Genomic DNA, 24,046 nt, shown 5'->3' on the forward strand with positions numbered 1-24,046 from the left:
CAATGTTTGATCTTTGAATCTTTTTACCTTCACATACACACCACATTTGCAAATATTTGGCTAGAAGACTACATACAGTGAAGCAAAAACATATGAAAAAGTCTTCAGTCCATGAATTAACCGCTTTATTTTAATATTAACAAATTACCAAGTTGTGCATGTTTTGTATAATATACAGAATATTTAAATATTCACCACCATGTTTAAATATTGACAGGCCACCAGAGCCGAGGATTCAAAGCAGTGAACACAACCGAGAGGCAGAGTGGTCCAGTTTAATTTCATGCTTTATCACCCCAAATGGAAGATATTCATACACTCTCCCGAGTCAAGGTCTTCACGTCAAAGACCATAACAGCGTATCAAGCAATTTAGTTGACCTTGCTATGCAGAAAGTAACTAGCGGTTATAGCAGGTTTCACAATTATAGTCAATTAACGTCAATCGAAGATGATATGAAAGTTGATTATATTTAATTTGCTTAGAGCAAAGTGGTTTCTGTATTTTGTGCTCACTGAGCAATAATTAATCTGCTTCAGATCAACCACAAAAAATGTAGTATTTGCTGGAAAGCCAGCTATGACTAACGTGATCAACAGATAACTACAGTATATTTGTAAATGTGTCTTTATTTGAACTTCACACCTCTCAAGAAATACAATTGTTCAGTGTTATTATTATTCGTTTTTTATTAATCTTTTCTCGATTTCGGCAGCAGCATCTCCTCCAAACTCCTCTCTTCTCAACGCTGAACCCCTGGGAATCTTCCTCAAAGTATTCCTGCGGTTCCATCGACTCAACTCGACAGGTAGTTTTGTTGCCACGTTAAAAACGAGCCACCGCTTGGCCCGCGGCAACTGCTTTCCCCCCCCGATGCCGACGGCGCGAGGGTGCCAGATGCGCTACGCAAGTAGCCGCATGATAAATGGCAGCAGGTGAGAGCTCCGCGGCCGGCACCCGGAGCACCGTGCCCCTGCGTCCCGCTGCCGGGTCCCTTGGCATGCGGCTTGTCAGGCCAAATGGCAGCCACATCCCCCTTCGACGCTGACATTTAAAACCTCTGCCATGCAATCCAGCTGTGGACACCATGGGTCCTCCCCCCCCGCACCCTCTCACCCTCACTCCCCTACCTCGGCTCCAAGGCCTCAACCCCTTCGCGGCCGCTGCCAGGCGCCTCCTTCAGCGGTGTAATGTAAAAACACGTGGTTGGAAAATCCTAGAGATGATGCCCACCTCAATGATTAAATCTCAAGAGCTTCAAAAGGAGACACTTGTGTCCGTCTGTCGCGACATGGAACATTAGGGCGAAACCACGAACGAAACAGATACAGCTAATTTTTTTGTCAACAATCTAATCAAAAGTTAATATCAATGCTCGAATGTCAATATGTTAATATGTCTTTCTGCTGACATTTAGACAGGAAGCCACTCAACAAGAGGCAGGATTTAAAATTCCTCCAGCGAAATGTGTCGTCCAAAATGCGGAGACCTGCACGCGTTGCATTTTGAAAACAGATCACAGCTCCAGCTGAAAAATCTCTTCTCTTGCAAAGGGTCGAGCCTCAATACCTTCAAAGTACTGACCAGAAATATCACCGTACCAAGTAGTATCGGAAAAAAACTCCTTTGATTTAATGCAAGTGGCTTTGGACCTCTACTGCAGCAGCCCCAACTCATATAGTATTCATCGGCGATCTATTTATTTATATTTATATATACACATATATGTATGTACGCTATGAGTATTTAGTCATCTCTGGTCCAAGATTCTAAAATGCAAATATCCAATGGTTTTCATCGTCATATGTGATCAGGAGAATGTTGTTTGGTTTTTGGCTGAGTAAAGAAGGATGAAAGGCTTTCAATCTGAGACCTTGTAGTTTCAAACAGTCAACGCTGAGCAATTGTGAGAAATAGAGGAAATCATGGACATGTTTAAAGCACCATGTTTAAAGTGATGTGCGAAGTATTTCATCAGTGAATTAAACTTTAGTTTGATCTGAAACCCCCACAACAGCTCCAAAGCCACCTCGGCCTTGAGTTATATCTTATTTTACCGTATTCTATCCCGTGCGAAAGGTTTCAAGATTTGCCCTTTAACACCAGTGTCAACTATACACGGTTATAAAAGCACGTCTTTTCGACAAAAGCGGCAGAACATAAAAGAAGCGAAAGGTAGGAGAGTAAACACTCTACATTCTGACGCTCATTAAAAACGGAGCGGCTCACCCTTACCCCGGGGGAAAGCACACGTCACGACATAAAGAGGCAAATACCAAACCGCACGGCACGGAATCAAAGGCGTTTCCGCGGCCCAAAGGTCAGGTGATGGTAAAAGGTTGCCCGGGGAACGGAGCTGCTGGCCGGTCTTTCATCAGCGGGAGGCAGCTGGAGTCTCCAAAGAGGCGACGTTACTCGGGGCTGCGGGCACAGTGGGGCTGCTCCGACATGACATTTCACATACAGATCTGCAGCAGTAATGGCATTTTAGCTACTTTTAAAGCGGCCAGATTGGCCCCTCCTGCACTGATGAAATGTTTATAGGCAGCGATTTCTTTTTTTTTTCATTGTTTGGGTTTATTACAGTGTTTGAAGGAGATGGGTGACAGGTTGTCAATGTGGGAAAAAAGGCAATTGGGGGCCAATGTGGAATTGATCTGGTGAAACGTACACACACACATACATACAGTACACACGTATACGTGCTAATACAAACACGACGACGGGTGGGAAATGCACCCTGCAGTGTGGGCGAGCCACCAGCGTCTCCTCTGATGTTCCAAACTCACACTTAAATGAGAATAATCTTGGAAAATTAACATAAAAATGTATTTTTTCCCCCATCTTGTGAAGGCAGCACGGGGAAGCGTGTTTTGAAGTAAAGCATACATCCATGCCGTTACAGGATCAATTTGTACGACTCACAATAATTTATTTATTTCAGTATCTGTCTCTTCTCTCTGCTGAAATGGTCAGTGGGGTTTTCCTTTGAAGTCCCCACTGAAGTGATTTGTCCCATTTGCTCGCAGCAATTGCATTTGCTGATGGTTGCACATGGTATTTCTTGTTAAGTGCTTTATGCTACAATACCGGGGCGTTGTTAGATTAAAGGAAAGCAGAATGCACTGATATTGCCTGACAAGAGCACGGAATTAAAAAAAAAAAAAAGTATAAATTATTATTCATGGGAAAAAGTTTTGCATCAAAACAAAATGCAAATGTAATGTGATCGTGAGCCGGAATTTATTGGATCATATTGAGTTCAACGATGAGTGTTAAAATGTGTTGTTGGTTGTGTGTGTTCTATTTCATTTTAGCAGAATTGACATTTGATGATCTAGTGGGGAGACAATCAACCAAGGGTATATTATATTAAATGTCCATTTACGACAAAGGCAGGGAAAAACAACACCATGTGTTTGCCACCAAAGTGAGGCTGCATTTGCTTGATTGTACTTGTTAAATACCAACTTCAGCATGCTCATATGCCCACAGTGTACGGGGGTAGGTTGTCTGACATGCCGGTGTTTGATAACAATCCAAAGAACTGACTTATCACTTAAAGAAAAGTTGGCAAGTGTAAAAGTAAAGAGATGAACAGAGAGAGATTCCGAGTGTTTACCAAATAATCTGTACCAAAACGTTTGCCTATCTTTGCATATTTTGATATTTCAGTTTGCAGAATCAAATCGTCGCCTGACATTACTATTTGTAGAAGTTTGCCCCTGACAAAGAAAATACAGGAGTTATGTCCATATTCATGAAGAAGAACCGTAACCATTAAAACCAATCAAGCTCCAGGTCTTAAATGAAAAACAACACCTCCACATGTAGAAGTAGTTTATAAAAGAATAACAATCAATGAGATGTAAACATTCCTACCGTACAATAATACTCAAAACCTGCTGCACCGTAATGTTTTCGAAAGAAACATTCCCAAACAGATGTGCATTAATTATGGCACATGCGGGAAAGAAAGCCTTGAAATCCGTAGCGAGGGGGCATGACTGCAAGTGACCTTTCCCTGAGATGAGCTTTGCCTCTGCGCCTCTGCTCGCAGTGATTTCATTCGAAGTATAACAGGAGATTTTAAACATCATGAAATGCTTTTATTTAGCTGGTGTAGAAATCAAACTGGAAAACCAGAGTTTAGTGAAGTGTCAGTAACGCTCACTATAAATGGAGGTCTACTGTACATTTGCACATGCGTGTACACAGACGCAGAGACTCACCGGCTGCCGTATATGATTTACATTAGCGGTTGAATAACCAGTTGACAAGCAGCTCGGGGAATTTGATGCTTAATGAGGACCTCTTCACACAAGCTTTTTGCCGGAGTCATCTTGAACATGAAAACGCTGTCAAAGATGTCAATGAATCTTAATTTGACTACCAGTTTAATTACGTCGGGACCATCTAACGCCGGCAGGTCCGATGTGGAAATGTGTGCATCCAAATCGCAGTGTATCGGACTTGGTAACGGGAATACGTCACCGTTGGTCCTTTACAGATGTGCAGCTCGAAGGCTTCACGCACATTTTGTACCAATTCATTTTTAAAACTTTGCATGATATTTCACCCCATTCACATGAATCTGTCTGATTCGTAGCTATGCCTTAACAGCCATCATGACTCAATAATAAGAATCTTAAAACGTTGAGCTCGTCGGGCATTAGAGCCAAGACGTGGCATTGAATGCAATGTACATAAAACAGTCACCTCAGGATCTTTCATAGATCCGTAGCGCTGATGGAAAGCAGCGTTCGGCACACTACTCCGAGTGAGGAACCTACTCTGGGCACTCTGTCTGAGTGCCGAGCGCAGCGACTGAAATGGCAACGGCCGTCATAACAAAATGGAACATTGTTCACTATTTTATATACAACGCTCTCTGTCTTCTCACAATGGCGCTCTCGTTTTAGTGGAGGGTGTCGGATCGGATTTAGGAAAGCAGACTACGTGTCTGCACAGATAGGAGGTACCAGCTCTCCTGAGGCAATAAAAATCATGCTGGTCATTGTGTGACCGATGCCCACAGAACGCAGCAGTGGTTGAGCGGCAGTCGCCACGTTATATCTGTTAAAAAACTTTATCTCGAGAGGAAATTCTCTGCGGACTCAACATGAACATTTATTAGTAGATCATTAAGACCTTGATTTTGGGGTTGAAGTGTCTCCTCATGGAGTAAAATAAAGCCTGTTGACAAGACATTTAGGCAAAGTCAAAGCAATTTCATACTTGAATCGTAAAATACATTTAGTCTTTTTCTGACTAACGAACCCCCCCCTCCCACACACACACACTATATGTGTTTACCTTACACAAATGGTTCCAGTGGGTCGCTGCAGAAGCTGCAGAAGAGACTCATTTCTTTCTACTTCGTTTCCCTTTCCCCTCTCACAGCTCTTCACACCTTTGCAGGACTCACAAATTGGTGCGAGAGGACCGTCCTCGGTCTCTCGTGGTTCCACGAGGCAGCAGCTCCCGCTTGGAGGACGGCTGTTACCGATAATGGGACTCGGGGAAACCTGATTACGCCCCCACACGTACAGACGTTACTTAAGATAAACAAAGTAGTTTCATTTCTCCTTAGCAAGCCGACTTCCCTGCGATCTATAATAGAGTAGATATTTCTCGGGCCTATTGATTGATGTCTCCTTCCCCCTACTTTGACATTTGCTTATCCTCGTCCCCATCTACCGCTATCGACGTTCGCTCTATCTGGACATCTTCCTAAGCCGTTTTGTCATTTGTCACCTCTTAAATGAAAAGGGAGGAGGGGGGGGGGGGGTCGTCAGTGATGAGACCTAATGATACCGAGCACATTGATGGTTTTACACGAGCTCGTGGAGAGAATACTGTCTGTGGAAAGCTTAGCGCTGACGCCGTCCTTAATTCCCAACATATACCTCTCATGGTTCCACCCAGCAATTTTATCCGGCAGATCTCTATTTTTGCCACTAATGAGCAGCAACCATTCCGCAACCTCCGACGTACATTCGCTCACGACTGTGTTCAATTTACTGCGGATCCACCGAGAGCAGCCTTTTGGTTTAACACCTTTTAAACTGATGTATTTTAAGGGCCCACTCAACCGGCGCTCACGTCGGAAGCCACTGTTTTCCTCCAACTTACCCTCGAATCTACACTTCTTGGTTCCAAACTGGTGACATCACACACGTCCACATGCGAGCTAATAAAACACTGAATGTTTTCAGAGTTTACACACGCCGGCTCTCTATTTGTAGTACAGTAAATGCCGCACTTCCTTGACATGAATTTCCACAAACACAATCTGGCGTGGATCTTCTCCCCATGAGTTGGAAGAAAGATTCTTCCTTTCCTCCCTCCCTCTTTCCCTCCCTCCCTTCCTCCCTCGCCCTGGCTCCTGTGGAGGGGCTATTATTGTGGCTAATTATCTACAAATAGGCCCAATATGACAAACACATCCCTGTACCAGTTCTGGCGGAGCACAGGAATCAGCCTGAGTGGGAATAAAAGAATGAAAAAAAAGGCGAGGCAACGCAGACAAAGAACAGGACAAAAGTCACAGTGGAGAAAAAGAGATAATTGAGAAGAACGTGAGAAAGACACAATGTGGAACAAGATGAGAGAGAATGTGGGGCTTAAAGAGATATAAGTGGGAGGCAGATGGGCAAAGAAAGACAGAGAAACCAAAGGGAGAACGCGCAGAGGGAACAGACGCGGGGAAACGATCTCGTCCATACAGCGTGAGACGGTGGTTGCCAATGGAAACTGTCCTGCGACGCACAGGCCGCATCCACTTGGCTCCCAGCATGCCTCGTGATCAGGGCAGCTCGGGGGTCTGAGGCTGTCTGCCTCATTTCCATAGAGAAACTCATTTACCAGGCGAACACTGAGGGCCAAGACGCATCAATGGGTGCTTGATTGGATCCTCAACGCTGATACATATGAATATTTATCAAGTGTTCAATGAAAACACATTCACTCTCCTTTCATCTGGATCATCCTGAGTGGCCTCCTGCTCTCCACTTAATTCTTTCCAATGAACATGTCACAGGAGCATCGGGGCTCCAGACAAAGTGACAGCACTCGGGATAATCTGGTTATTGTTGCTCTGCTGTGATGATCAACACTTACTTTATGTTTCACGAAATGCATCACGCTTTTGTCTTTTATTTACCACGGTGACAACAGCTCTCAGGGAAATGAATATGGAGGAGGGGGGGCGGTATAATCAAAGCAACACACATTAAAGGGATGCGTCTTTGTAAATGCGTTGCTCCTGCAGATTAGTGTTTGGCTGCTGAAGCTGCAGGTGTGATCTGGATGCCGAGACAACTTGGGTTCACCGAGTGATTCCTGTCCCATGTGGCCAAAACCAAGAGGACACCACACAATAACAAGCGCATCGCCTCTCTCTTTTTTGTTTTTTTGTTTTACACCCGGTGCAGACGAACAGACATTTTTAGTGAGTGCAACTTACATCACTAACTCCAGCCTCCACTATCTTCAGGCCAGTCTCCTTCTCCAGCTGCTGCTTCTCCTGGACTGCACGGGGAGACAAAAGCAGAGGAGGCGTCGGGGCCGTGAGCGCCGGATGACAGAGTAGCAGATTTTACAGTTCCGGAGGCAAAACAAGTGATCAGTGAAACTGAGAATGATGAGGTGGATGTAGCAATATGAGTCAGATGTCAAACTGGTCATAGAAAATGACCGGCCCACACACACACACACACACACACAGAGAATAATCTGCAGGGAATGACAGCATCTGTTCTCCAGCTGACAGGAGTCTGTTGTGGCCCTCGGAGGAATGATGTTGTTTGGGTAGACGGACTATAAGTAGGCGAGGTTCCGCGGCGGTTGCCGCTTCGCACTGCAAGCTGCACAACAACAGGCTACGAGTCATTTGAGATGGATGCTGGTCGCGGGCGCCGGTCGCTACAAATGAAAAGTTGAGCTGGTCTCAACTTTCTTCTGCTCTCTCTCTCTCCAAGCGCTATTTAATGACTTGACTGTTTCAACAAGCGCTGGTGCAACACCTTCCCATAATGCAGCTGTCCACGCTCGGTCGTTTTATGGCTTTTGTTACTTGTGGTGTGAACACGGCTCCAGGCACAGCGGCGCTTGCGACTACATGTTAATGCCGGAATGTTAACATGCTGATGGATAAGCCGGATTTATGGTTGACACAACGAGCTTAACGGGAGACGGTGTGATTTATTGTTTATTGTCGGATTTAACCCGCCGATGTCTCCAGTGCGACACTACGCGGATGCATTGTGCGCGGCGGCCCGGTCGTGTCAGGGAGGATTTTTCATTCGCTGCCTTTACAGATTTTACAAATACTTTCAAGAGCAGAGCTATAAAAGATGCATGTGCGTCTCACATTGTGATTGTTGATCCTACATTCATGTATGAACCAATTTTCAAAGCAGTGCATCCAATAGATGACATTTCAAACAGAACCTCATGTTTCCACAGAAAGAAAGAAAAAAAAACCCACATCGATCATGAATCAGGAATCTATTGCCATAACGTGTCAGACATACAAGGAATTTGCAGAACGACAATGGACGACACAGTGCACGAGGAATAAAATAAAATATAATGCTATGTGTTAGTTTAAAAATAAAGGAATAAAAGTTAAAGTTAAAAATGTAAAAATTAAAAATAAAGTGCACCAGCAAACAGAACATTTTAAAAAAGTATAATAAAATCTCCGTCAATGTCACAGAATTTCCTAACAATCCATCCAGTTGTTGAAATCTTTCAGTTTGGGCCAAAATGGTGGGCAGACATTAGAAATACAGATTGACTGTTATCTTCCCACACTTTGAGCCGCTAAATAATACCAGAAATACGCAGATGACGTGCTTGTAGATTCAGTACACAATAACTTCCGCCTTTGTTCTTGCAGTAATTAATACATCGACCGAGTTTGATCCACAGATCTATTGATCTAATATGGCATCCAATTTCTAAGGCTTTGTTCACAAAAGATTTTCTCATGCAACTCAAACCAAAGTGAGGCGATGTTAAATATCCGTCGCTTAAGATCACACATTTCACCGACTTTTTTTCCCCTCCTGTGCTTTTCCTCACTTTGATGGAGACATTTATATTGAAAAACAACATCAAAGGGGCCTTAATAGATTATGCCAAATTAGAGCGTGCGACAAAAAGATGGAGTATAATTTTAATTGAGTTTGTTAGCATGTGAATGTGATTGGTAATGGAGGAAAAGGAAAAAGAAAAGTGAGAGTTAAAGAGAGGAAGAGAAAGCGAGCAGGTCCTTTAAATCCCATTTCCCCAGATGAAGGCTATGCAAATGACCCTGAAGAGCTGCACCCCACCTCACACTCCAAATTTCGGCAAGGGCCTTTTTAATTAGTATTTTAATCTATCCCAATGATTCCACTCTGGCCACAATGTATGCAGCATTCCATCTAATTAAGCACGCTACTTTTAGGATAATCATCCATCTCTCTCTCGCTCTCGCTCTCCCCCCTTCCTGGTTATTAAGGCTCCAGAATCATTGATCATCGTATCATCTCATCGACATGGCAGCGAAGGGCACATCTTATATTGTAGTTGTCAGCCAGAGGTTTCTGAATGATGACTAAAAAAAAAAAGGAGGATAAAGGAAGAGGCGAGAGAGAGGGAAAGGTCAAATATACATGCACATTCAAATTAGCGAAGCAGCCCAGAGGTGACGCGAGGAAAATCGTCTTCTCCCTTACCGAGAGAGGCAAAGTCTTCATTCCAAGTCGCCACCCCCGGTATTTAGTCAGACATATTGCCACTTCACACACGGCTACCGTACCTGCACAGTCCTGCCGCTATTTTTTTTTCACGAGAGGGGGTAATGAGCAAGGTAATTGGGGCCCAGCTGGGTGGGGGCGTAGGTGGTGGGGCGAGGTGAAGCCGCTAAAAAGGTCACACCGCGGGTCTTTTTTTGGTCCTAATGAGGACCCCTCTGGGGTCGCAACACATCACGAGTCAGACTAGGAAAGATTAGTGTGGAATCAACACACATGAGGTTTTGACTGACAAGCTGACATTAACCGTCTCGCGGTGGAACCAGAGAAGCCCGAAGGTCAGTGTTTGCTTGCGAATCAAAGCTGAGGACTCTCCAATCAACCCGAGGGAGAGGACGGCCCCACAGCAGCCACTTTAAATGTAAATACGACGTACTTGCAGGGCTCATTAGCTGGTAACTGGATGGATCCTGGCCGCAGGGAGATTTCAGCCAATGGACAGCTTGTTCTGTCGCTGACTGTACGGAGAACAGCATCTCTTTTTGGTCCCCCTGTATATTAACCTCCCACTGGAGCTCACCCTCTTTCTCTGTTTCTCACAGACACTCAAGAGAAATTTTGTAAGCTTCAAATTAGGCACCGAATACTCCTGACAGTGTGGAAAAGACATGTCAGGACTCATTTCAAAGAGGCCCTTGCAGGCATTTTAATAGGCATTGTCTGAGTGGATCTAGCCTGACTTCTAATACTGAGATCTGATCCCTGCGGCTGATTTAATCGTTTCAGTTTCAGAGTCACATTGAGTAATGTGATCTGATGTTCTGCAGGACACAAAAGCACAGTAAAGGCCAAAAAGGCATCTGTGGTTAAATCTGCTGTATTTTCATGGGCTTTTAATTGAAATCCCATAAACATGTGATCATTTTACTGAAGATTATGAATTGGAAAATTGCCTGATAACCAGGAAATCTTCAACACGACTTCATTTCATGTGGGTGATTACTGTTTAGTAAATGTCGTCAAATCACCTGGTGCCGATTAGCCAACATTTATCTAGCGGGCGGAATCCGCCATCAACACGCTGCACAATATTTCACAGGAAACAACGTGGCAGCAAACTCTCAGATTGACATTAGATGTATTCTACCTTCTTATAATATTACTACTCCTGAACATTTCCTCCTGCTGCATCTTTGCATTCAACTGAGACCGGGTGGCTTTTACTGGGCTCCATCCACAGGAAACACGACGCAGTCATCAGAGGTTATCGTTGATCAGGTTTGGTTATCAAAAAGACAATGGTCATTTTGTGGCCTTTTTAATACAAATGTTTAATCTTTCCAAGTGAGTATGTTACAAGATGGAGCAGCCAGATTTAGGCTGTATGATGAAGAGTTTCCCTCCAACTTCTCAGCAAAGGGGTTCACTCTACTGTGGCCTGCTGTGAAATCACCCAAATTAGTTGTTAAAATAACCTGAGTTTGTTCGGCTGCACCAGATAGCCACAAAAGTGTTTTAATCCGCTACACTTTTTATCACCAATAACGACGACCGTTTCTAAATCAACCAAGACTGATTCATTCAAATTAGGTGTTTAAAAGTGGACCCTTTCACTTGAAGTGCTGCTTTATACAGACTACATAGATTACAAATGCATTAAATACCGCTGAAGGATTTCAGTTGGAAGTGTGCCGGCTAAACAATATGAGTGCACTAAATGTAAATTTTATGAGAATAAGTAGAAAAGTAGAAAAAAAAGATTCAGCCGGGTGAACGGGAAGAACTGGAGGGTACTTCAAAAACTCGTCAAGAACTCTTTGAAGTGGAAGCAAGAAGAGGACGAAAAGGCCATTTTAATCATCAATCTAAAGAATCCTCCAAAACGTTGTTGACTTTCCTCGACACGCAGCCTAATGAAACACACACACACACACACACACATTTAAGCTTGATTTCATGTGACCTCTAAATTGCTACGTAGCATATGTGCGCAATGCAAATGATCGCGTGGCAAGATATAATTTGATTAAAATGTTTCTTTTTACCGCCATATGCTGCAGACTGAAGTGATTGTGCTCTCGTCATTATGGATTCTAAAAGCCATTGAGAAATGATTATCATGAAGTCATCAGAGCTTAAATATATTCATTTCTCTGATAGGAGACAGGGTGGTTATTGTTAGAAGCAATATATATTCAGTGCCAGGAGACAAATCACCGAGTGTAAGCTGTAGGTATTTTGTATTTCAACACGGCACTGGAGCCCGGCTCTGTCATCGCAATGTCGCCTCTTTGCCTGAATGGCGATATATAGTTGACAAAATGCATATTTCCCCACCCTCTGATTGATTTGTTAATATTGAATAACATCCACATCCATTCCATCCCCCCCCCCCCCCCCCCCCCTCTCCACCCTTCCCCCGGCTCCTCAGGTCGTCTATTCACCACTTCCATCGCTCCATCCGTCACTCCAACCAAACAAAATGAAAGTGTTTATTGCGGAGGAGGGGTTGACGCTCACGCCTCTCCGCGGCCGTTAGCCTTATCAGCAGGCAATCACTCCGATATTAAAGCTGCCATTCCTACCATCAAATTCCCCTTGCACATATGATGGCTGTCGCTATCGGAGTAGAGGAGGAGGGGGGAGGAGGGGAGGAGGGGGGTTAGTGGAGGAAGAAGGAAGGAGATGCACCTGATCCCTCCAACAGATAAGACGCACGGCAACCTATTTTCTCAGAAAGAAAAACAGCAAGCGAAACAAAAGCACTGATATTAATTTGGAGCAGGAGGAACTGCAGAGCAGCAGAAGCAGCGCATTCATCGCATGTATGATACATAACGTGGATGCGACTCCTTTACATCCGACTCCTGCTCACCGATGCTTATCAAAAATAATTTCACCCCATTTTTTCTCTGCCAGTATTCAAAGTATATATTATACAGTGAAAAAAACACACTGATATCAAATGACTTTCATGGGTTATTTTAATCTTGTGAATAACATCTGGACAGAGACACACGTAGGAGGCCAGTAGTAAAAAAGCAGCCGTCAAATGTCATAGAAGTCCCGGCGATGTCCAATTGCTTGTTTTTTCTAACCAGTATCTGAAAATAAAGTGTTCAATTTTGAGCAGAATCAATTGGCCGACTACTTGATTGAATCAACAGAAAATTAAGCGGCTACTTCATTGTGTGCGTCAAATACACAAAATGATCGTCAAATGACTCAACAATGGCAATAATTGTCTATTGCAGCCCGAACTCGATTAGCAAAACAGAGTAGGAGATTTTCACATTCAGCACGGAGCATTGTTGGTTAATTAATGACAAATGTTAATTTAATTCCTGTTGACTGTCAAATAATTTCAGCACAGATGTATGGGAGTAACATCAATATCACCCCTCGCTCAAAAAACGCTGGTTTATATCTGTAAGTAAAAAACAATTAGACGTAATCTAATTTAACAGCTAACCTTAATTCCTAAAAAGTAATTATAGCCAAATATTTTAACCGAAAAGAAAACAACCCGTCTTCTCTCTCAGTATGATGATAGCCGTGACTTTATTAGGCGCCAGCGTCCAATCAGCAGTGCCACTCACGCACCAGCATGTCTGTCACATGGCGGAGCCGCGCTGTTAACAGCGGGGGGGCGTCCTGGCCGGCTCACTGTTTATTCACCCCGATCGATCGATTCCCGCGGATGAGGCCGACGGGGCCCCCAAACAATCCAACTGCTGTTGTTCAGCCGGAATCAACACGCCACAAACCTCCGCCTTGAACTCTGCCGCCAAATGCCACACGTACCACAAAAAAGCCGCGAAACCTGGCGTCCGCCTCGTGTGTCACCGCCCTCGGTGTCAAGCGCATTTGAGGCCGCGTCCTCTTTCAAAGCAGAACCCACACGACACATTTATAATTGCATTCTCCCTTATTAGAGGCGTATTTCAAAGACGGTCGAATAAAACACCCCAATGACCCGTTGCCTCTGCTGCACATGTGCAGACAAACACAAACACACACACACACACACACACATAATATATGTTGCTTTGCCGCCTGCTTGATTAATAGAATGTGGCTGCTCTGAGACTCCGTGTAGAATAGGCATTTTGCCTTTAATAGGCGCTGACACCGATTCTTCACGGACTGCAGGAGATCGGAGGAGCGGCAGCGGCACCGGCAAATGACTTGGATGGCGGCCACCTCCAGACCGGGGGGGGACACACAAAGCCCACGGATGTCACCCTGCGATCTCACCGCGACACGTGTACACCGTTCACGCTCCCTCTCAGAGATGACAATCTGCCGATGTGCGACACACGCGGGCGTGAATCACATCTGACAATAGCTCACGAAGAACAGAAACGTTTTGAAGATTCGAGAGGGCTGAAACAACCGCCGACACCCCGTGGAGATCCAGCACGCTGTTTGGGTCTTTGGGTTGACCTTTTCGCTAAAACAGAAGCTGGCAATGAGACATCAAAACATTCACTGCTGTCTTCTGGGGGGGGGACGCTTTAACGAGTCCTCTACAGTGCACGGCGTTAAGCAAGAATACTAAACGGGACCACCTGAAGCCAGATGAAGAAGCTTTTTCCTCCTTCGTCAGGCAAAAGGGAAGAAAGATTGATGCTCCCTGTAAACAACGCTTCATTTCTTTCCCTGGATGTTATATCTGTGATACGAGATGAAAACATCTGGAAGTCTGCCGCCGTCAGAAGGGAGCCTACTGGGGAAAATTCATATTGGAGGAAAGGAGGGTGTAGCTGACACACACACACACACACACACTGCCACTGCTTCCCCGCTGAGGGAACTCTGACAGAGGCAGCCCTACCTGTCACTGTGGCAGCAATTATCCTGCAGGCTCTCTCCACGGACCATCTCCTGCAGGTCTGCACATTACTAACCACATCACTGAGCACACACATACCGTGTATGCACACTGGCGCACAGGAGGGCACGGCGCACACCCCGCAAGCACACACACACACACACACACACACTGTACATATTCATGGACCCGCACACACTCATGCGGCTACGCTTTTCCCCCCACGATTCTCCCTCCGCAAGCTAATGGCTCGAACGCATGGTAATGATGTGTTGGTGCCGACATCCTGCTCAAGCAAAACATCGCAGCGTGGACGTGAGCGCTCATGCAGGCGCGCAAACGCACCGCTTCTGCATAAATGCGTCATCACAGATGAGGCCGCTAAGAAGTCCGTAAATATTCACGCTGTAAAAACCTTAATAAATCGATAAATGTGCTAGAGCGGTCTAATGGAAGAGTCTGGAAGCGTATTGGGCTGCACAAGGCCAGGATGTGAGCTCCAGCGAGTCAAGATGTGATACGTCTAAGACATTTGGAAGAAAAAACGGGAATGACACGCTCAAAAGAACAGGGCGTCCGATTGGGCTGCAGGGAGGTCTTCCAAAAGGAAGGAATCGATCTCTGGAGCTTCGACCCAGGACCCGGTCTGAGTCTCAGGAACAGGTTGATCGTACGAGGCTGTGAAGGGTGATTTCAGAGAAGGGAAAAAAATAAATAAATAAAAACCCCAATGTGACCTCATTACAGCAGATTTGTTCCGACTGTCATTAGGAATCACAAACGCCATCACTCAAATCGAATGCAAGGGAGAGGAGCAGGAAGGGGGGGTTGAGGGGGGGGGCTCTGAAGTGGGGACTCAAGTGGATACGATCTGAAAAAAACGGATCATAGATTACCGATCAACGCATACTTAGTATGTTTACCAGAGCTTACACGTGCTCCAAGGTCACTTTGTGACCAAAGACAATTACAATTACTAACATGAAATTGCTACAAACTATAATTTGATGTGAAGCTCTACAATACAAATAACGCTAATGTTGTCGTTATGGGCAACTGACAACTCAACCCACAACTGCTCGACAGAGCGGCGGAGCATAAACTCGGGGGTAGGTTCAAGGTTTCACGTACAAAGAATATTATAATTGTAACTAATTGTATATTAATCCAAGAACCTCCAAGAAGTAATGCACTTTGCACTAATAATTCAAGCACCATTGAAAACGAATATGATGCAATGAGTGTGACGGTATGAGTCAGTGAAAGATGCCACCATTTTCTGTCACAATCCAAAATGGATCCCGACTGTGTCCCTACGATGTGCTGAACCGCTAATGTGCCCCTGACAGAGCAAAAACTCATCAAAACAGCAGCATGAAAGTACGCTTGAAAGATGCATCGATTACAAAGCTTCTGTTTTGTTCCCTTTCAAACAATTTCAGCCTTCCAGGTCCAACTAATGCTCTGCTCATTTTAAATCACATTTCAGAGGCGCCTTTTTTTCACCGAGGTATTGAAGAGGGCTTTCAGGCACAGGAGGATGATGCCAAAGCGAACACATCCAGTCAGTGGCCTTTATGTCAACCCCCCCCCCCCCCACCTCCCAACCCCGTCCACAGTACAGCGGGCGCGTTTGCTCACTCGGCGCATGAAGTAACCGCCTGCGTGAAGCGTCCGCGGTGCCGTTCGGCGCACAGCTGCGAGTGGTGGGTGTAAAATGCTGCAACACAACAGTCGCACGCCGGCATCAAAAGGACAAATATGACATTTCCCTCCTGAGATTTTATTAGTTTTGATCTGCATTCGTATTCAGTCTGCTGGATGCGTAGCCGGGCTCTTTTTTTTTTTTATTACTGTGTTGCTTGAGGACAAAATGGGATGATCATCATTATATTGTACTGTATGTCTGAGGCAGAGCAGCTGCGGCTGCAAAGAGAAAAAAGGAAGAACTGTATTCAGGGTAGTAGGCAATTCAAAAATCTAAATACACAGTTCGACTGGTGTGTTTGCTATTGTGTAACCCCCCCCCCCCACACTCTGAATCAATCAGCCCCTCAAACCATTCCTTTATAAAACGCGGGACAGCGAGTCAGTCACAGCGTGATGACTAAATCTACACGCAGAGGCATTCACATCCTAAATAACTGCAGAGTCTTTCTATATGTTGCAAAAATCTCCAGAGATCGAACTCAAGTAGTTCATAGTGGAAGGACAAGAGCGAACACGGGCACGCCTCCCCGTCTTCTTAAGGACACCTGTTGGGCTGCACGGCTCATCTCCTCCTCATTTAGCCGTCTGTCTGGGCTCCGTGGGGCTGATTACCAGGAAGGGCTGATTCCAGTTGCACTGCTTATCAGTCTAATTAGAGCCCCTGGCAGGTGACTCGAAGGAAGCTGTGTGTCTTGTGGATGTTCAGGCACAGCGATTTGTACAGGCGCAGTGAGCTGCTATGTGTCACAAGGAAGAAGACGAGAGGAAAATGTAAAAAAAAATAAAATAAAACAGACGGATGTGACATTTTTTGGCTTGAGAGTTGTGACTGTTGGGTGTTTTTAAGCGGGGGAAGTACTTTCAGGGCCTTTCTGGGGTGCCTTGAGGTTTAATAAGAGTATTTTGCATCACAAGAAGATGTCAAGTGGTGCCAACAAGTCAAGGGAATAAAGCGACATCTTGTCTAACATCCTCTGGTTAACGTATCAACTGTCAAAAACTCAGCGAAGATTTGAGACGCTGCGGTTCTGTGAAGAGCGAAAGGAGAAACCTGATTTAAGACACACACAAAGAAACCAACACAACATCAGACAAAGAGAGACAGCAAAAAGAAGGGATTAAAAAGTTAGACGCAGAGGCGGACAGATATCGCACATAGTTGAGCACAGAGGAGGAATCCGCAGGAGGGGAACAAGTTTTCCAGGTTGTGTATCAGTCACCGCTAAAAGGTCACTCGTCTGCGGTTCGCACATCCAGGTGCTAATGTAACACCTCTCACACGCACCGCCCTCGCTCGCCTGCGTCTGGCAGTTTGCAGGTTGGTGGGCAGAGACACTGAGTTGTTTGTGCTAGAATAATATGCCGTAATCCCCCCCTGTCCCCCCCCCATACCGCCTCGGATTTGGCCTTAACACAGGTAATTGGACTTGGAGTGTGAGTGAGGCTGTGGCTAGACACACACACACACACACACACACACAGTGTGATGCACTTAAACCGCGGTCTGATTTTAAACAACAATATCATTCGTCATACTTTGAAGGACAGCTGATTTGTATTGGGTGGCAGAGGGATAATGGAGCTCGTCAAATGGTGCGATTGCTCCTGCGTTAGCGTGTCCGGTTAACTAGCGTAGTAACCGCTTATTATTATTATATCACTATTTCCAAAGCTCGTCCGACAAGAAGAGATGGGAACAATGCCGTCTTATCTTGTTCTCCGTGAGCAGCACATGGGTCATCAAATGCTTTTAAGCATTAAATCATGCCATCGAGGGCCCGTCTGAGACTTCCATCAGAGGCAAGTAGTGAGTTGTAAAAGTCAATTCAGCTGCTCATACTCACACTCACGAAGCTAACATTAGCTTAACTGGCTAGCAGACTACCACTGAACTGTAAAAAAGCAATTCAAGTACATCTAAATACAAAAGAGCTCTTCAAGTCAGACGTACCACGATTCGTTCAGCTTATGCGAGTGCACAGCGGCAGCGATTTAAGCCCGCTGCACTTTACCCTCTTTAGAAAAATGGTCTTATAAATATCTGTCCTCTTCCTTTGTGTCATCCCAAGTCAATCCGAGGTGGATATATTGGAGTTGAATCGAAAGGTTTGAGACGGCAGCGAGTTATCACCTCCACAGAGGAGCCCTGCGAGCCACAGCGCTCCTCTGTTGCAGGCCGGCCTGATGCATACAGGCCACTGACCCGTGACAGTCAGCCAGTATCGATTCAAGAGGAGGCAGAGGACACACGGAGAAAGGGAGAGGCAGTGGGAGAGGAGGGGGGGAGGAGGAAAGAAATGAAAAACTGTGAGGAGGCCAGGGAGCAATATCCCCCCTTAAAGCGTATCCATAATTCATTATCTGTTCTTTCTTTCTTCCCTGTATACTTTCTTCCCCTTTCCGATGGGTGCACGGCAGGGGGGCTGTTCATTTTTAAGGGGGATTAGCGACGACCTATTTGGAAAGGCGTGCCTGTGGTACAGGACCAGCACAAGGACATGATGAACCGTCCAGCCAGAACCCACAGCGTGAACCGTCCAGCCAGACGTGAAGGAAAGAAGGAAACTTATAAGACATCCGTGTAAGACGGACGTCTATTCCCCCTTTTTCTCCAACGAGGTTTATAATACATCGACATAATATACGTAAATCAATGTGGACCACGTTGCTCTAAAAATGAAGCGTGGTCCTTGAAGCTCGGCTGCGAGGGGAACGTTGAACAGTGGTTTCAACTGGGTGTCTTCACCATAAGAAAACAACACGTTGAATCCATTACGCACTGTGAACATTTGCCTCAAGATGTAAACATTTTACTATTGCCTCTGTGAAGGGAAACGTTGCAGAGGTGTGAACACGTTAATGACTTTCTTTTAGTGGCGTTCCACTAGACATGTTCGCTCGCCTTTAACTTCCGTTGCTCATTCGATTAATAAGCGGAACAGTGAGTCCACGGCGGAGAATCCAGACCAAAGTTACCTCAAGCGTGTTTAACATGCCGGCTGAGTGTGAACTGCCCGTTAACACACAAACACATAAGAACTACACAGGTTGAAAGTCAAACTTTGGTTTCTTTGGTTGACTTGGTTAGCAATTGGCCTATAAAATGTTGTTTTTTTTGTGCTTGCTCGACTCCTATAACACGGTAACTAAATATTGGATTTGCAATGATCCTCGGTTGCGGCAACCTATTTATGAATTTCAAGTTGACCCAAGAAAAACACACAGATGTTTCCTCTGATAAAGGCAAAGATGGCACCGAAATCTAGATTCCTGTGAGGCGGATCAACCCGTACCCGTCACTTTGCAATACATCCACCTGCAGAGTTCAGTCACTCGCACAGCGTCGCAGTCGGTGGGAGGTTCATGCGTTTTGTGTGACGAGATGCACACGAGCTGCATGTAAACACAGCTGTGCCGTGGGCACGGCCTGACATTCTCACGTTGTCCAAAACAATCTGCTTCTTTCAACCAACGGCGAGAGCACAATCACCACAGAACTGTATTCACTGATTTTGAAAAATATTTCTTTACACACACACACACGCGTGGTGTGCACAGACTCAAAGGCAACAACAGCCACATGTGTGCGACTAATGGCAAGTCATGTGTGCGACTTGCCTTAATTACTGCCTACGCTGGAACTACTGGAAAAAGCACAATCTGCATTACACGAAGCACGGGGGGGCAAAAGTGGTCCACAATAACACAAACAGATACAGAAGTTGAACATCTGTCTCTTTTTTTTTTTTTTTTCTCTTTCAAACCCTGTTCCAGAGAAAGCTGCACCTGGACATGAATTATAGAGAGGACTTGCATGCGGGGGTTGGAAGAAAGGGACAAGAGGAAGAGAGGTGAATGAAAATGAGCGGACAGGGTGGATTTCACGGCCCCCCCCTCCACCTGCAGACACTCACCGGGTGGCTCTATGGGATCACCGATCGATTCGCTGCCAATAACTGCCAATGAGGAATGACGCTGTGGCGTTACGTGTCTTAAATGATGCATAATTGCGGAATAAATGCGTTGGAAATAATGATAATAATGATAATAATAATGTGCACCCTTGAAAGGAAACAGCCCTCACGTTCGACGCTGTTCTCAAGACAGCTGTAATCCTTTAGGGGAAAAAAAAGATATAACTGTTCTCAAAGAGGAACTACAAAAGCAAATAGCGCTTTGAAGACGGAAAGCCCGAAAATGTCACCCACCCGCTTTGAAGCTCCCCGGCCCTCTTTGTTTCTCTACACTTGTTACTGACAAAACCACCGACAGAGCGCGATGCATTCAGGGGCCAATTTGGTGAACGTAGAAACATCCGCTCATGAGCTTGGACAGCGAATTACTAGAAACACACAAACGCCTGGAAAAGGCCACATGGCGCAGAAAATGCATGGCTGCCTCGCCTTTGTGGTTTCAAGCACTTCAAGTGTCATCTGCTGCCTCTTTGATATACAATATGTGTGTGTATATATTATAAAAACATGTGTGTGGAGTGGAGCTGATAATTAACATTATTGCTAATAAAATCTGCAGTCTTTCGACTGTGTTTAATTCTAAAATGTAATGCGCGCCAGTTGATCTCCAGAAAAACAGGAACACAAACCCCCACAACTAAACTTCTCCACAAGTCAAGAGCCGTCACAAACGTGCTGTTCACGATGATGGGGAACGTTTCACCTCTTTTTTCTTCTGTTGAATGGTGACTTGCACAGTAGCAGGAGTCGGGGAGTTGCTTGTTTCCACCGCCGTTTGTATCTACCGCCTCATGAAGTAGCACCCATCAAGTATCCAAACCCCCGCGCGCACAACAAACACCATGCACAAGTGCGCCTGCTGTTCTCGACACGAGGGCCATCAGCACATGCTCTCTTCACTGTGGGTACCGGCATGGAAGATGAAGGGACAGGGGGGGAAGAGGCAAAAGAGGAAGAAGAAGAGAGCAGAATGAGCTTGTGCTCAACGTGGCGATCAAACCTGCAGCAAAGTGTTCAGATGGTCAAGGTGGGCAGAAGCCCACCCGCAAAGATGGCTGCAGGTGGGCTTTTTATTAAAGCAAATTATCTGAACGTTGTGGTATAATCGTTCTTTGATTTGACTTTCTGCGCCTTCCGTTCAGATTCAGAGAGTAAACTCTGATGTGTGCGATCACGTGCCGTTCCGTCAACTCTCTGAACACAGGAAGCCGCTGAGCCATTGTGTTGTTATTGTTCGCCGCCACGCGCGAGAAAACGTGTCGTCGCCAGCCGTCAGCTGGGAATTAGATCACGGCAAGACACAAAAAAAAAAATCATCAACACTTCAACAAAATCCAGAGATTAGTCGTAACAAAAAATGTGGAGTCACATCATGACGAGACGCCGCAAGCTGTAACTGTTTGTACCAAACAAATAACACATTAGGAACTGGGTAGCTGACAAATACTGACAGGATTCCAGTATCATCTTCACAAGGGGGAATATAAAGGAGGATTAAACTGAAAGTCCAACCTCTATGTCTAACGATGTATATCTATTGTGAGAGTTTTATGGAAAAAAACAAAAAAAAATCCAGTATGGATTGTAGTTTTGTACGTATGAACTATTCCTGTTTGAGGAAAAGTCAGGGGATCCCATCGGTATAATTCACCCTCTGGGGCTCGAGGAATGTCGAGTCCAACGCAACGAGAAGCAGCGAGAAGAAGTGGGCCTTTGGAGCCTCCTGGGCCTGTAATCCATCAACTGGACCAGGGGCCCATCCACGGACTTCGGTAAATAGATCCATTAAAAAAGTTTGGATATTTGATCAGAACACAGATCACGACAGGCGATGTGTCGATCTAATTTAAAACAGCTCCGTGTTGGCAGCAAAGGGAGTTCCATAATACCACAGCGTCATGCACTGACACACTTCACTTTAAACATGTCGCTGTATTCCGTTCTTAATCCACGTCTTTCTCATCTCGATGCCCCCCCCCCCCCCCCAACAATGAAGCAATGCATATTCAATTTCGTGTCTACGAACTCGGGGGCCTCTCAAGGTGTCGGAAGAAGGATGCTCTGTTGTTCCAACCCTGCGCTGTGTTCCCCCCCTGCTCATTAATCTCCCTCCACTCGCTGATAGCTGCGTTTCGTCCACGAGAAACCGCTTTCAATTATTCATGCCCATTTCCCCCCACAAATACCTTGGAGATGGAATTAGCAAACAAACAATGCCAGGCGACACTAATCCTCCTCTACAGCAGAGATCCCTTAATGCACTGGAGATCTGGACCCGGCTGTTGACAGGCACCTGTTACTGTCTTTAGCCGCGGCGCGACGCCGACGTTGACACAGTAAATGTGTTTACCGGGGCAGCGGCGCACCTCCCCCCCCCCCCCCGACCCCGCTGGACTTTGAGGCACGGGGGGGGGGAATAATACAGAGAGGAAGAGTGGACGTCTCCGAGCGACACCCGTTTCAGTGAGTGAGCACGAGCGGCGGGAAGCGGCTGAAGGCTCAGCCTCCGGGCCCCGGACGAGGAGGACGACTCGACGTTTTTTAAACCCGATCTCCAAATGCCAGAATGCCCTGATATCCCCGTTTTTAATTGCTGTCTTTTGAGATGTTGTTGTTTTTTTTCTTCCTTGAGGCACTCGATGGAAAAAAACTAAACAAGGATGAAGCATTGTGACCTTGGAATTTGAAGGACGTCTGACGCCCTGGTAGGGAGGAAAACTTTCCACAAAAACAATGCAGTGATATTCAGCGGTTTGCTGTGACTCATACAACTCTGCTTATCTGGCACCCTGCAGCAAGCAAACACACACACACACACACACACACACACACACACACACACACACACACAAACACACACACACACACACACACACACACGCATGTGTGGAGCAACTGCAGTTGCTGAGATCAACAATGCATAAATGTTAAGGAAGAAAGAAAAGTGAGATGTGTCAAATCAAATCAGCATCATTGTGCGTCTATGTTTGTAAATCTATAAAAAAAAAAATATATATATATTTATATTCTTTTTTCTCTCCGTGTGTGTGCCCTCTAGCAGGCAGGGAAATGATGCAAGGGAGCCTAGCCGGGTACTTCTGAGACTGAAAGAAGATAGCGGCACTGACGGTTTAGACGACTGAGAGCCGGGCCTGTAGCAGGATGACACACACACACACACACACATACACACTTACACACACTAGCACGGTGCCAGGGGCGATGGAGGAGAAGAGACTGAGGAAGACTTTGATCACCGAACTGAGCACATTCAAGCACTCAACCAGAGAGGGCAGTCAGTGATATGGAGAGAGGAGAGTGCCCAGGGAGGGAGGGAGGGAGGGAGGGAGGGAGGGAGTATCTGGTTGGTTTTCTGACCTCTGCGCTCACTGATACAGATGTTGAAGCATGAACACACAGACAATCAGCTACCCGACACAAACACCGCCGAGCACGGTTGTAATGAAAGAGGGAGGGGGAGGCGGGTTTCTTCACACGTTTCTCGGCCGCGTAAACCGACAAAACTAATTCCATTTCAGCCGAGCCAACGCCGAGTCTCTATTGGAAGGCGTGTTTATTCACGCTCGCTGCTTTAGCTGAATTCCGCATGGCAAATATTACAATATCAAGCCGCAACCAGACGCGCACCTGCGTCGCATATGTAGGAATCCCCGCGGCTCGTATTAACTTTACAAAACAAACGGACGTCCGAAAAAAGACCAACAAAAAAAAAAAAACTGTCAGCCGTGGCACCGCAGATCCATCCTCCACGCATGAGATGC

The 24,046-nt window shown here is 45.7% G+C and overlaps 1 protein-coding gene across 1 annotated transcript in view; it reads right to left on the reverse strand.

Annotated features, from left to right (window-relative positions):
- The window catches only part of ptprn2 (protein tyrosine phosphatase receptor type N2), a 91,060-nt gene that overhangs the window by 32,583 nt on the left and 34,431 nt on the right, over nucleotides 1-24,046 (reverse strand). The window contains exon 11 of the mRNA XM_040166766.2: nucleotides 7,469-7,533. Coding sequence (XP_040022700.2) covers nucleotides 7,469-7,533 — 65 coding nt within the window. The remainder of the gene's footprint in view (nucleotides 1-7,468; nucleotides 7,534-24,046) is intronic.

This window comes from Gasterosteus aculeatus, chromosome 21, assembly GCF_964276395.1.
Source record: "Gasterosteus aculeatus chromosome 21, fGasAcu3.hap1.1, whole genome shotgun sequence".
Taxonomy (NCBI): Eukaryota; Metazoa; Chordata; class Actinopteri; order Perciformes; family Gasterosteidae; genus Gasterosteus; species Gasterosteus aculeatus.